Genomic DNA, 15,651 nt, shown 5'->3' with positions numbered 1-15,651 from the left:
CCTGTCTCGAGTGAAAAGTGGTGGTAACATAATACTCGCTTGGCTTAAGCTCGAAGTTGCTTTTCCTTAGAATGACAAGTTGAGAATGAGCATATGATTTTTCTGTGTTTATTGCAGGTTGGTGGACACGTAAGAGTACTGGCTATTGACTGGAGCTGTTTGTCCGTAGACGCCGTCTGCGGCTGGGTCCGCGGGCAGCGGCGCATCGGCGGGGTCGGCGACGTCCGCTCCCGGAGGCGGGGTGTCGGCCCCCGCGGCGGCGGCGGTGGCGGCAGCGGCGAGCGCTAACAGCGCGGCGTCGCGGCGGCTGCTGCAGGAGGCGCTGTCGCGGCCGGCGCCCTACCCCATGATCGTGGCGCCGCCCGGCTACTGGGTCGACGGCCACGACCACGACTGCGCGTTCGACGCGCGCGGCAACCCCGTGCTGCCGCAGCCGCCGCAGCCCGCCGCGCCGCAGGCGCACCGCTACAAGATTGAGACCGACGAGACGGCAAAGTGCTACCGCAGGTTCTTCGTCGGACTCGTGAGTACCCTACCCCTCTACTGCTAGCCTTACGTCGGTGGAAAGTGTTGTGGCCCGAGGTCAAGATAAACTTAGTCGTCGTCCAAACCACCTGCCGGTTGCCCTTCTATGAGGTGTCACTGGACCGCGATAGTAGGGACCTGTCAAAAGTACCGTGATCTGGCTTTACATACTGCACCCGGCACTTCTCCTCAGTTATCGAAACCGCTGCACCAGTAAATAACCTATCACTTGACACTAAGGGAGATGAACAGCTCCACCAACCAAAGAACTGTCACTGAGAAGATGGGAAGGAATGGGCATCAATAGACAACAGATGAATCGTATATCTGAACTAAACACGTAATTTTTTTTCTGAAACTCCATGTCTATGTATCAGTGAAAAAATTCTTACGTCAATGCTCCTAGCTCAGCGGTCACTGGAGGAGCTGAATAGGATCTACAGTAGAGTCGAGGATGTTTGGCGGGAATATTGGAACTGGTCCTCTTCAAACTATTACTGCAGTGGTCGATATTCCGAAACCTTTCCTGAGATCTGGTTATTCCGCCAGAAGAGTGGTCCAAATGGCTCCAAGCACTATGGGACTTAACATCTGAGGTCATCAGTCCCCTAGACTTAGAACTACTTAAACCTAACTAACCTAAGGACATGCCACACATCCATGCCCGAAGCAGGATTCGAACCTGCGACCGTAGCAGCCGCGGGGTTACGGACTGAATCGCCTAGAACCGCTCGGTCACAGCGCCCGGCCCAGAAGAGTAGAGACGAATATCCCAGCAGAGGGGTGGAAACGTACGCTATCGAGGAACATGACGTAATCGTTGAAGATCACAAAGGAGCTTCTGAGTTGCTGGCTGCGCAATGTTTCTCAATAAAGACCGGAAGAGTGGTGTACTCACCCCGCCGCGTCCAATGACGCCAACGGCAGAGGATGTCGGGTGGTGCAAATGGGGCTGACGGGATCTGTTTTACGTTTACGTCGTGTTTCTCAATGGTGTACCCGCTATTCCTCTGCGTTTCAGCCCATCAGAGATCTATATCTACATACATACTCCGCAAGCCACCGTACGGTGTGTGGCGTATGGTACTCCTTTCCTGTTTCACTCGCAAATACAGCGAGGGAAAAACGACTGCCTGCATGCCTTCGAACGATACATAATCTCTCTAATCTCGTGTCCATGATCCTTACGCGGGATGTACGTTGGCGGCAATAGAATCGTTCTGCAGTCGGCCTCAAACACTGATCTGATAAATTTTCTCAGTAGTCGTCCTCAAAAGGAACTTCGTCTTGCCTCCAGTGATTCTCATTTAAGTTCCCGATGCATCTCCGTATACTTACGTGAGATATCAGATCTCTGGAGAGGGATCGGAACGCCAACCACTGAAGTGTTTGTGGAGAGATATTACTTTGCCTAATTGCTCCACGAAAGTTGGAGACTTGTATAATGTTTACGTGCTCGAAAGCCTACGTTAATGGACTGCAGGTAAATTACAAATTTCTCCAATACTACACACTGGATGAAGTCTTAGCAGAGACCACCATGGGGTGGTCAAATTAATTCTGGATTCGCTTGTTTATTCTAATTGATACGTGGACTGTTTATTTTGGGCAGGGTGATGCAAAACGTTCCATCCGAATGCATGTCATCTGAGAGTTGAACACGTTCAACCATCGACCAGCTTACCTGTAGAAAACCACGTACAGTTATCATGGTGGAAGGGCGAGTATCAAGAAATGTTACAATCAATCAGGGATTTCGATCTGACTAAATAATGGTGTTCCGTACAGCTCATTACGCAACGATACGACATTTTCCAATTATTAGTGAGTATTCATCGACATAGATTCAACATAATGGCACGGCCGAAGAGCCTTTGTAATTCACTTATGTGCATTTCACGTAGCATTTTGCTTCGAAGCTCCCGTGGGTGGCACAATATCGAACTGGCCACTTCGGTAATCTCTTCGCGCAGTGCTTTACTTTTCGCACGATGTCAAGACCACAAACAAACAGCAGCGAATAGTATAGATTTTTATGTACTACCGATGTGGATTCTAAGAAGTGCATCGCATGAAGTGCATTTTGACTGTGCTACACAAGTGCAGTGCATTCATGATAAATTACAATACGAATCTATTGTCTCGACGTTCGAGGGAGATGGCACGTTAGTTAACTTACGATGCCAGAGATCTTCATTTTGGATATGGCGTTTCGGATCCCCCCGTCCGGCCATCCATCTTCAGAATTTTTTTTTTTCTGAATAGATTTTTCCCTCCTAGTCTTCCGCAAACCGACGTAATATTCCGTCTCTAATGTCCTCGTCGTCGACAGTGCGTTCCTTCTTCCATTGTTTCGACAGAATGTTTGTTAATCGTTCTCAGAAGACTCTTTTTCGCTCTAATTATCTCCTCCTTAACAGCCTACCCCCTTCTCTGCGATAACGACTGAGCTACGACACGAAGCATTCGTTTCTATACCGACAGCATTGAATACTTCTTCAGTAAAAAAATTCGATCAAAGCGATGTGATCTGCAACTGTTGAGAAAACTGCGAGGTCCCTTGCAGGCTGGGAGACTGTGTACAGGTTAACTTGCAGTCGTACTACAGATAGCTTTAAGAGAACCAAGCATCTGGAGCTTTTCCACTTTCGCCCTTCGTACCTCCACAGTGCGCGGCTATTGTGCCACCAACACCCATTTGTTGCGCGGGCCATAACGCGCGCGCACCTTTTACGGACTGAAGAGATCTCGGCTGTGCGGAAACGGGTACACACGGCCGCTGCCGCCGCCCCGCGGCGTGCACTCACCACTGGCACGCCAGTCGCTACCTGTGGCGCCAGCACTGCCGCCATTGTGCACGTTTCTGGGCCTCGGGCGTGCCGGCGCAGGCGCTCGCCAGATAATGACTCCGCGGCTCGCCTGCCCCCACAAAGGAGCTGCTTCACCCCAAGAAGGTCGCCTTGCCTTCAGACGCACTGGCGCTACTATATAGCTGCCTGCTTTCACCAACGTGCCACATGCTTCGTGCAAGCCGCTTGTATTATCGATGTTCTATCCCAATCGCGTATTGAGCAACTGAAAAAAGTCAGACTACATGGCCCTGGTACTAATCTCTCTGATTCTCATTATCCACAAGAGATGTACAGGGCGTTTTAGCTGCCCCTACCGATAGGTTTTATGCAACCCGCAAAGCCTTCAAATATCACTCGCAAGATTTTCATATTCTCTCGCTCCCTACACGCAAACTATTAGTCCTACAGACAAAATGAACGGGTCGTTTTGTAGGAAATTTAATGTAGTTAAATTTTTTACTGCTATACATTCTCTCTAGAGGACGTAGTTTTCGAATTGTGCAAGGGAAAGGTACGAGAGTAACCTTCAAACGGGTTTTTATTTAATAACGGCGGTAGATGTACATTATCGGATAATTTGTTGGAGTTACTCATTTCATTTCAACATCATAGCCATCGTCTCTCTTCTGAAAGCTAAACCTGTATCAAATTAAATTATACACCCAATGCTGTAAAAATGTTTTCTCTACAAGACGTAGTTTTCTGATTATTCAAGAAAAACGTACAAAAGTAACCTACAAACGCCTTCTTCTGGAACAACTCGAAATCTGTGGCCTCCAGCAGTAGTAAATAGTGTCGTAAGTTCCATGTGGCTTTTCGCAGATGATGGCTTAGTATATAGAGAAGTTGCAGCATTAGAAAATTGCAGCGAAATGCAGGAAGATCTGCAGCGGATAGGCACTTGGTGCAGGGAGCGGCAATTGACCCGTAACATAGACAAATGTAATGTAGTGCGAATACATAGAAAGAAGGATCCTTTATTGTATCGTCATATGATAGCGGAACAAACACTGGTAGCAGTTACTTCTGTAAAATATCTGGGAGTATGTGTGCGGAAAGATTTGAAGTGGAATGATCATATAAAATTGATTGTTGGTAAGGCGGGTGCCAGGTTAAGATTCATTGGGAGAGTCCTTAGAAAATGTAGTCCATCAACAAAGGAGGTGGCTTAGAAAACACTCCTTCGATCTATACTTGAGTATTGCTCATCATTGTGGGATCCGTACCAGGTCGGGTTGACAGAGGAGATAGAGAAGATCCAAAGAAGAGCGGCGCGTTTCGTCACAGGGTTCTCTGGTAAGCGTGATAGCGTTAGGGAGATGTTTAGCAAACTCAAGTGGCAGACTCTGCAAGAGAGGCGCTCTGCATCGCGGTGTAGCTTGCTGTCCAGGTTTCGAGAGGGTGCGTTTCTGGATGAATATATTGCTTCCCCCTACTTATACCTCCCGAGAGGATCACGAATGTGAAATTAGAGAGATTCGAGCGCGCACGGAGGCTTTCCGGCAGTCGTTCATCCCGCAAACGCCGGCCGGTGTGGCCAAACGGTTAAAGGCGCTACAGTCTGGAACCGCGTGACCGCTACGGTCGCAGGTTCGAATCCTGCCTCGGGCATGGATGTGTGTGATGTCCTTAGGTTAGTTAGGTTTAAGTAGTTCTAAGTTCTAGGGGACTGATGACCTTAGAAGTTAAGTCCCATATTGCTCAGAGCCATTTGAACCATTTTTTTTCCTCCTGCAAATCATACGCGACTGGAACAGGAAAGCGAGGTAATGATAATGGCACGTAAAGTGCCCTCCGCCACACACCGTTGGGTGGCTTGCGGAGTATAAATGTAGATGTAGATGTAGATCTAAGTACAGAATTTAACTACATTAAATTTCCTACAAAGAGGTCCCGTTTATCTTTTTTGTAGGACTAATGGTTTTCACGTAGCGACCGAGAGACTATGAAAAACTTGCGTGTGGTTTTTGAAGGCATTGTGGGTTGTGTAAGACCTATAGCAGGGACAGCTGAATCGCCCTGTATAGTGGTCGCAGCAGATTGGTTGCAAAGTCTTCCCTATATTTATTCGGTTTGGTTTCGCGAGAACTAATCGTCCTTCTTGCGAGGGATCCCATTTAAGTTCGCCATGCATTTCTATTACATTTGCGTATGGGTTACACTGCGCTGTTACAATCCTACCCATAGCAGCCCAGTTCTGAATTCGATATCTCAAAAAGCCTATTTTCTACCTCATCTGATAAGTCATTTATCTTCACATCATCAGCTGATTTCGGTGATGTGCCATTTTCTGGTACTTCGTAATTTTACAAAGTCGCCCTGTATGAGTATTCAAAGTATGTCATTTTCATATATAAATGCAGATGTAATAGACTCGAGCGAGAACAACGTTTCACACTCTTCAGCCATTTGAAAACGGTACTATCGTAATGGTGCACGTGATTTAATAAAGAACTTACGACAAATTGCACAGAACACTGGTCTTGAGTTGACACTGTCCACTCAACAATGAACAGCAGTTCAAAGATCAACCGACAACACGCAGCTGACCGAAGTAATCCATATTTTCTGCTGACCTGGTGCCCAATTATTATCTTACCTTAGCGAGTTTAAATAACAATAACAGCTTCCATACTGAACATTCTCTGAATACTTTGGTATTATTTATACAGTTGACAGCCGGGGGAATGTTGGTCTCGTTCGAGTCTATTATGCCAGCAATTATGAAAATGACAGACGCATTTTGCGTGCACCCAGAAATGGTGATTTTGCAATGTTGCAGTGGTATAATGGCTGGCTCTGAGCACTATGGGACTTAACATCTATGGTCATCAGTCCCCTAGAACTTAGAACTACTTAAACCTAACTAACCTAAGGACATCACACAACACCCAGCCATCACGAGGCAGAGAAAATCCCTGACCCCGCCGGGAATCGAACCCGGGAACCCGGGCGTGGGAAGCGAGAACGCTACCGCACGACCACGAGCTGCGGGCGCAGTGGTATAAGGAAGCATTAGAAAATGCTGCATCGCTGAAATCAGTTGATAGTGTAAAATAAATGACAGTAATGGTAATAGAGCCAAGGTGATAAATGGAACTGTTTATAGTAAATTGGTGCCTGTGGCATCTGATACGGTTCGTTAGGACTCCAGAATACTATAGCAATAGAATTAGTCTCACAAGAATCTCGTACGTCATTTTCTTTACCGATGCACTGAGTTTTCCGGAACCCTCTCAACAATTTCAAGCCTTTCATTAGCATTCCTTATACGTCTATTTTAATATCGGTTTTTAGTATTATCCCAAAATACGCCCACGATGTGACGTTCTCAAGTTGTTCCCCATTAATCTCGTGATCGGATTATTTCTCTTTGTCATAGTCATTATGCACTTTTAAATCGAGTTGCCATTTATTACGCCAAGTGGGAATTTTCTCCAAGTCTTTCTGGGTTTCTTTACAATCGAACAACGACGGTTGAAGTAGCCTGCGATATAAAAACTAGGAAGGATGTGCGAAGAAATAAGTGTGATGAAAACGCAGAAATGACAGGCTTTCATACTACGAAGAAGTGAAGGACAGTGTCAGATCAGCTGACAGTCAGTAGTTCATAAAAGTACTAGGACGTGACTCGTATTGTTGTTCTTTCTCTTCTACTTCTTCGTCTTAGCACCTGAGAAACATCCCTTTCCGCTTTTTCCTTTCCACCCTACTCACATACTGACCGCGGGGCTCTGCACATCGCACCTTTACCCCCTTGTTTTCGTTCCGTTACTCCATATTCCAAACTTCCATATTTCACGCTTTCCGCGGGGGGTAATTAAGCGTACTGTACAACGAACAGGGCGCTTAGAGGCGAACTGTGTCCATCTGCACAGGGACGGGGCTCTGTGCGGTTTGCACAAGAAGATTAGCATAATTCCCATTTCCATCTGATTAAGCGTGGGCATGGTTGCGCTCATATGAGTAAAACACATTGGAGAGAATACTAATTTCTGGACGCCCGGTGGCCCGCAAATTACGGGTCTTGCTAATGCCTCACGGCGTGTGTGTGTGTGTGTGTGTGTGTGTGTGTGTGTGTGTGTGTGTGTGCGTGCGTGCGGAGTGGCGGCGGGCGATTGCCTTGAGCCGCATTGGCCAGCGGTGTCTCATCACGGCGGACTACCTGTTCGCTGCTGCGCGCAGCATTGTGCAGTGAAATTTGCGATTGGCGTCTCTTGTTATACAGAATGTAACGGTTATAATTGTACACATTTTTAAATGCGGTACAATAATATGTACGGACATTAGTATGCTGGTTGCTTTTTTCTCTGTGTGGAACAGTCTTCCGACAAACACATCACAAACTTCGCGACTTGATGTTTTCTGAACGGCCGTAACTGCACCACTAAGAAGACTACGCCAATCACTATAGACTAATCGTTTTGCGCCCATGCGTTCACACTTCAACACCTGAAATGCTGCCTAGGGGAGAATAAGTGCTAATGGCTTGCTCTTGCCACACGTACTTAGAGATTCTAGCCAATCTGAAAACACCGAGCTTGTAAAAGCTATAATTATTATAAATGAACATAAATAGTCTCGACCGAAAAAAACTACTTTGTGATAACCGTTTCATTAAATTTGTTACCATCTTCATAGCTCATACCATGATGGTCGGAGTAGGAGTTACGATTCCAAGAATGTCACCGGTTGACGTTCTGGGAGTCATAACACCTGCTCCGTTCACCGCCAAACATCATGATATGAGGTCTGAAGATGGTCAAAAACTGACCGAAACCCGTTAGCACAAAATAAACATTTTTTTGCGGTCGAGTCTACTTATGTTCATTTTTAACTACTTTTTGCCACACGGATGTCTCCAGGAGAAATGCTCTCAAAAATTGCTATAATTATTAGTCTGCAAATGGCGTAAAATGTTAAAATGTGTGTCAAATCTTATGGGACTTAACTGCTAAGGTCATCAGTCCCTAAGCTTACACACTACTTAACCTAAATTATCCTATGGACGAACACACACACCCATGCCCGAGGGAGGACTCGAACCTCCGCCGGGATCAGCCGCACAGTCCATGACTGCAGCGCCAAGACCGCTCGGCTAATCCCGCGCGGTACAAATGACGTAAATACTGATTGAATGTCACCAATTAAACGTCAGCACTTACACCCGTCACACCCTGTTTTATTACTTTCTGCACACTGGTACGATTCTGTGTTTCATTTATTTCCTTGTCATATCCCTCTCTTGTCCTCCCTTAAACTTTTACGTTGAAACCAGAACGGCGCAGACGCGTTGTGCACAAGCTGTGTCGAAAATAGTGGGCAATACTTGGGCACGAAACTCCCTGAAGAAGAGACAATATCAAAATAGGACCGAAATTTTTTATTTACTTCTGTTCGTTGAAAACCTGATGATCGAGCTTTCACTTTGTAATACATACAGGAAATAAACACCGAAATACCGACATCTGTTCAAACAGTACAGTTCCTGAAATGTTTAGTTTCCAACTCATGAGAAAGCCATTTTATACTATCCAATCTGCGTAGGTTTCTTTTGACGTTATAATGGGTAGGTAGAACTGCACCAGTTATTTATTGGCAGGCTCGGTTAAATCCATGTGACTCCTTAATGTGAGGTTGGACTAAGTCTACAGTTTACGCAATACCTGTGAATGTTCATATCGCGCGAGTGAAGCAAGTAAATGACACAGTACCCTGTATACTGGGCAACAATTGCAAAATTGTTTTCCACCGTGCTTGGAGCACAACGTGGCGACAATTTGAAGACAGTGTTCCGTTCAACAGCGACTGTCTCGAAAATTTGGCGTTAAGTATTATTAAAATTTTGTAAAATTCTGACGTGTAATGGACAGGTTTCTACAGAGTGGCTTTGTAAATGATTGAAACGGAAGAATATAATAGTGGAGTACAGGTATTTCTTTCTTTTTCTGCTTCACAAACGATGCAGAAACATATTACTATTAAAGATCTCGCGAATTCTTGTGTGTCACTAAGGACGTCGTAATTAAGCAACTTGGTATAATTTATAAAATTCTCAGTATAAATTTCTCTCTCTCTCTCTCTCTCTCTCTCTCTCTCTCTCTCTCTCTCTGTGTGTGTGTGTGTGTGTGTGTGTGTGTGTGTGTGCGTGTGTGTCATACTAACCGGTAAAGCGAAAGATTTCGAACATCGTGCCCTGGTTTGCGTCGAGAAACTGAATCGGATTTGTGATTTTTCCTTAAGTTAATAATATTGCGATTTGATGTCTTTACGCTCAAGAACTTGGCAGTCGTGCTGCCTTCGCATATCGGCTTTACGCGCTTTGCGTGTCGAGCTGCCCAATCAGCTACGAGACTTAATTACAATGTTGCCAGGTTGCACGTAGGCAGATTCGATGTTCAGCGACATTGCGTGAGTTTAGAGCTGGACAAATTAAACTCCCTGATATATGTCAAACTTAGCACAAGCTAACTTTACTTTCCTCTGTCTGTTTCCAACAAATTATGTAGGGTGGGGTTCACAGTCTACACGCAATCAGCAGTACTAAGTTAGAAAATTTATGAGTTGTATTCATGCGACTTTATTTCTACCTCGCTTACAAGCTTTGCAGAGTATGTACATCTTTTGCCTATATCTTTTCTTGTCACGCTGCCTCATTAATTTCTACTGTCATTCGATGGCTTTTTTAGAGCACCTACGAGTTCATATAGAAACTATCAATCTTACAGTAATGGTTAAAGGATAGTTGCTGTGAGCTATCTGGCAGTGATATCCGTTTTCAGATGTGTGAGATCTCAAGTACATATGCATCTAGCTGCCTCCTATCGAAACGGGAAGAAGTTAGGAAAGTTTAAAAAATCCTGTAACATGAATTTTTTTTGTACAAACTAACGCTTTTAACACAGTCATCAATGTTCCACTAATGCGTAATAAAAACAATTCTGTTAAAACAAGATTGTCTTTCAGATAGTTGCTGCCCAGACTTACATTACACGCACATTTGTTAGTGGTTAAGTACACAAGGTTCAAGAGAATTGAGATCAAGAACTTAATTCTTTCTGCGACGTGGCTGACGTCGATCCTCGTTCTGATTATGGCGGAGTGTAACCAGCGTTACTGGTTGAAGTTTACTCTGGTAGGAAACTGCAAATTTTCCTCAATTAAGGCAGTTCGCAACGGAAAGATCTTGTTGGGCTAGGTGGCTCGGGTAAAGTGTCAGATTACAAATTCATCGGTTCACGGTTCAATCCTCGGTGAGACATCGGGTATTTATCTGCCACTTCACACTTCTTTCACCACTGGCAATATTTTTCATGTGCAAAATGCCGTGCTGCTTCGCGGTTGTGAATCCGTGTTAAACTGGTGTTCCCCCTATTGCTGAATGGATAAGACAGATCAAAAGTCGAAGAAAAGCAAAGGCATACCACCTCCAAAAGGACTATGTTTAGTAAAGCAATGTGGTGTTTAAGCAGTCTTTCGGATTCGTGACAGCTGTTAGTTTCACAACCTGGCGGCAGACGCCTGACTGTACCCGTCCAAACTGAGTGATCAAAATACCACGGGAAGGATTCCTCCGTGCCCTGTATCAAACGCGAGTGTAGACTTTTAAGCCAGGGGCAGGCAACCTTTTTTTACTAATGGTCCATGTCGGTACCTCTTGTTAGTAGTAAAATTTTCTAATCCGCACGCTGTTCCACGGTACTGATGATTTACGTAGTAGGCTTGTAACTTAATAAAATTTATAAAGTAGAGTTACAAGAAGTTAAAGCATACAGTAATAATAATAATAATAATAATAATAATAATAATAATAATTACTTTTCAAATAACTTGTTAAAATTTGGTGAAAAGCAGGCAGAGTAAGAACTGGAACAGCCACTAGTGGCCGGTGGAGATCAGATTGACCACCACAGTATACAGTAAGTACACGGTATACAGTAAGTATGATTTTTTCGTGTTTTATTAAATCAAACTATGCGTTTCGGACCCTCTGGTTCCAGCATCTGGTGCAAATGATTTTAGTACATCATCTACTCCTGCTCTTCAGTGAGGTGGTGCGAAATGTGTTTCTGTTGTAAGAAGGTTACATATTAAGTTTCAAAATTCGCAAATAAAGTAAAAGAAGGAAAGTAAAAGGAAACCCAGTGATCAGGCACTGAAGGCCACACGAAAGTCGACCGACCGCCGTGTCATCCCCAGTTATTCATCATCGCATCCGGATCGGCACATCGCACTCCCTGCCGTTGTCGATGTTTCGACCTTGGAACCGCTACCTCTCGTCTATCTGGTAGTTACTCGCCATCATGGGGCTGACTGCACCCCAGTCCTCCCACCAAGGAAAAATCCCTGGAAATACGGGGATCGAACCCTGGTCTCCCGCATGAGAGTCTGTCACGTTGACTTTTTTTTTTACTTGATCACCAATGGCTTTATTCGAGTTCGAGACGAGAGCGGGTCAGAGAATCACGCCGTTCGTGGGATGCTGGGGTTGGATGCCGTACAGGGGCGAGGCCTTCGAAATCGCCGGCAGACAAACGCATGAACTAAAACGTAAATACAGAATAAAACACACATTCGACCGTGCGATTCCCCCTGCTCAGATTCGGGTATTCAGGTCGCAGGCCTGGAAATGTTGGTACGGCACACCGTTCCGGGAACGATGGTACACATGTAAAGAACGTAGGAGATTGGGTACTAATCAATTATGGGGGGAGCGGGGGGCGAGGATTTTTGATCACGCTGCGCAGATAGTTGGGGAGCATTCGTACGTACTGTGAGCTTCCAGTATATAACATTAAAAATCAAATGTGGGGATAAATGAGAAGTGTGTGGAAGGAGTATAAGATTGGGACGGAACGTTGCTGGCGGGGCGCGGTGGTAGCAGGCCAATCAGTACACGCTGGGTTACGCACCGAACGGTGTGTTTCATAGTGCATGAAAGGCAGTGTTCGTCAGTGTCCTCGCTTGGGTAACTTGTGCTAAGTGACGACGCAGCCAGACCGATACATGTATTCGCTGGCTGCTCGGAAACTCGTTGTTGACATTGTAGCTCTGATGCCAGGCGGAAGCAAAAGTGCACGGACAGTCTTCCACACTGTCGACCATTGGACTTCCGGGCGTTGTGCCTCCAGCACGTTGCGGGGTGTGCTTACTTATAAAACATTCTCGATCACGGGACAACTACAATCTTGTGATCGAGGATGTTGACGTGACACAATGTATCTAATGAAGAGTTCTATGTGACTGAAGTAACGCTGCCTTTGAAAATGACGTAAAGTGGAAACGCGTAAGGTTGTTGGAAAAATAAAAGTGTGGTCTAGACATAACAGAAGTTGTCAAAAGTGCGTCCTAATGGTCTCGAGTCTCACAGCATTTTCATGAAAATTGCAGAAAATCAACGCCTCCTGAAAATAAAATGTTACAAATTTTTCTTCCAGGATTTTTCGCTAAGTTTTTCACTGTTTCCCGTGTTAGTTCCCGGTATTTGGTCCTGAATTTCGAAACTTAACACCTAACCTTCTCGCAACAAGAACGTACGTATCACCTCGCTCAATAGCAGAAATAATGTATTACTCATAAAACGATCTGCACCTAATGCTGGACCCACGGGGCTCCGAAGGGCTCGTGTAATGCAGCAGAATACGAAATAATTGTGACTGAAACCGTTATTATTCGTAGTTCCTGTGTGCTGAATAAAGACACGTCCTCGATTGCAAAATGTGGATGAAACTAGATCACAGAAAATATTTCTACAGGCGTAAACCGCCTACGGGACGACCAGAAGCGTCGACAGACGTAAGTGAGTCTGCCACCGATCTGAATATGTGGCATCAGAAACCCCTTTCTACAAGCCCTGTACGGGCTGCGTGCACCATATAATCTGCAGCGGTCGCTGACTGATATAGCATTAAGTGTCGTTTCAAGGCTCTCGGACATTCAGTGTATTTTGCTGACACGAGCAAAATGTTCGATTAGCGGCCAATCTCTTTAAAAGACTCGTTGTGGCAAACTGGCGGTGGAACTGCCGGACGAGATTGCGGTGGGATTGTTGGTAGGCAGCAGGCTAAATGGTGAGTGTGAGAACTTCGTGTCAGCACTTGTTACGACAGCGAGAATGGACTCCACGTGTCGTCCCAGGGGACACCTGCTTAATGAAAGTGTAACGCAATTTTTGGTAACCGGTGCCACCGGTGTTATTAATGTTGGCTAAACTCGATTAGGCAGATTAATAATTAGACAGGTACGCTCGTTTCAGAGCCGCAAGCAGCGCCTGAGGACGCTGCGTAATGAAACCCTGTACCTGCAAGAGAATAGTGGCCAGGGCAGTGTGTGTGTGTGTGTGTGTGTGTGTGTGTGTGTGTGTGTGTGTGTGTGCGTGTGCGTGTGTGTAGAAGGAGGGGCGCAGGGGAGGCGTGTTGGCGCTGCAGCTAAATAAAAGCTCCAGGTCCCTCACGTTCTACATAAAACATTCGGCGCCGTCTCTATGAGATCTGTGCCCTGTTAAAGAGAATGTCTCTGCTGAATTATGTAGCAGGTCTACCGGTGCGCAGAGGGGAAGAATATTAATCTGCTGCCCAAAACGAACTGGTTTATTCCGAAATGAAAATATTAAAAGAGAGGAGAAAATTCGTTGATGAATCTGTATGCACTTTGTAGCCTAATGGATAAGCGAAACTTTCTGCGCAGGACATGGTGTATTGTTTGTGTTGTTGTTAACGTTTAAAATCCACGAGACCGCCGATCTTAACGTACCTAACCCACCAAGAGATCGTCAGCTCTCCATGGCCTTTTCTGAAAACATTCATTAAAGCTGTTGCGTTACATGACGTACTTGCTGTCTAGAACAGGTTGTATAATGTCTATTTTCATTGTATGACAGTTGCCGTATTATACTGACAATTTTATGGCTCAAATGGCTCTGAGCACTATGGGACTTAACTGCTGTGGTCATCAGTCCCCTAGAACTTAGAACTACTTAAACCGAACTAACCTAAGGACATCACACACACCCATGCCCGAGGCAGGATTCGAACCTGCGACCGTAGCGGTCGCGCGGCTCCAGACTGTGGCGCCTAGAACCGCTCGGCTACTCCGGCCGGCTACAATTTTATGTTTGAGCTTAATTCGAAATATAAAGCTCCCCGTCTTCAGGCCACAAGTGACCCATCGGGGCCGGCCGGGGTGGCCGAGTGGTTCTAGGCACTACAGTCTGGAACCGCGCGATCGCTACGGTCGCAGGTTCGAATCCTGCCTCGGGCATGGATGTGTGTGATGTCCTTAGGTTAGTTAGGTTTAAGTAGTTCTAAGTTCTACGGGACTAATGACCTCAGAAGTTAAGTCCCATGTACTCTGAGCCATTTGAACAATTTGACCCATCGGGACTATCTGACCGCCGTATCATCCTCAGCTGAGGATGCTGATAGGAGGGTCGTGTGGTCAGCACACCGCTCTCCCGGTCGTAGAATGAAAGAAATTAAGTAAATAAAGCATAAATTATAGGTAAAGCAGAATCTGTACACTCGTTAGGTGAAATACCTGTGATGCAAACACTTTGTTCCGAAAATTCAGGAGTAGTCCATTTGTTCCAGCCTGGGTCTCTGCGGTACTGGTATATTAAAAGAAACGACGTAGGCTAAATCGCTCTTGACTGGAAATACATGTTGTTATAGCCAAGAACATATCTGCAGTTGAGGTAACCAAATTTATTCACTTAACTTGCGTAGAAGATAAAATAGCAGTCAGATTCTCCTTGTGCCATACCGTAAATCGACAGTCAAACCTTTACATTAAAAAAGCTATTTACCGGACCAGAATTCGAATGCGGGACCTTTCCTTTCACGGCAATGTTCTTTGCTTTTGAGCGAGCTATCCAAAGGCAACTCACAATCCCCCCCCCCCCCCAATACAAACACACCAACTACTGCATTTCTTTTCCCAGTGTCATATTTATAAAATATTATAATAGTTTTTGAAAACATAAATAAACCTGGATTCATCTAACGGAGATTCAATGACGAGCCGATGCCTTGGTCCTTGATATCAGACAGACATCCGATGGAGTCCTGCACTGTCCTTTAGTGAACGAAATACGGGCTTACAGAGTTTCGGACCAGATTTGTGATTGGATTCAGGACTTCCTTGCAGATAGTATTTAACACTTCGCTCCTAACGGACAGCAGTTCCAAGAGTAACCCAAGGAAATGTGATAGGACCGTTATTGTTTACAGTATATCAGTGTCCCAGAAATGTTGCGGCCAGCGTCGAAGGGTTGTAG

The 15,651-nt window shown here is 45.4% G+C and overlaps 1 protein-coding gene across 1 annotated transcript in view; it reads left to right on the top strand.

Moving 5' to 3' along the window:
* The first annotated feature begins 295 nt into the window (after nucleotides 1-295).
* Nucleotides 296-15,651, top strand: part of LOC124774983 (rap1 GTPase-activating protein 1) — a 149,260-nt gene continuing 133,904 nt past the window's right edge. Inside the window, exon 1 of the mRNA XM_047249726.1 lies at nucleotides 296-523. Coding sequence (XP_047105682.1) covers nucleotides 347-523 — 177 coding nt within the window. The 5' untranslated portion in view covers nucleotides 296-346. The remainder of the gene's footprint in view (nucleotides 524-15,651) is intronic.

This window comes from Schistocerca piceifrons, chromosome 2 (assembly GCF_021461385.2).
Source record: "Schistocerca piceifrons isolate TAMUIC-IGC-003096 chromosome 2, iqSchPice1.1, whole genome shotgun sequence".
Classification (NCBI taxonomy): domain Eukaryota; kingdom Metazoa; phylum Arthropoda; class Insecta; order Orthoptera; family Acrididae; genus Schistocerca; species Schistocerca piceifrons.
The sequence above is the reverse complement of the archived record's forward strand: the minus strand, read 5'-3'. Positions and strand labels throughout refer to the sequence as shown.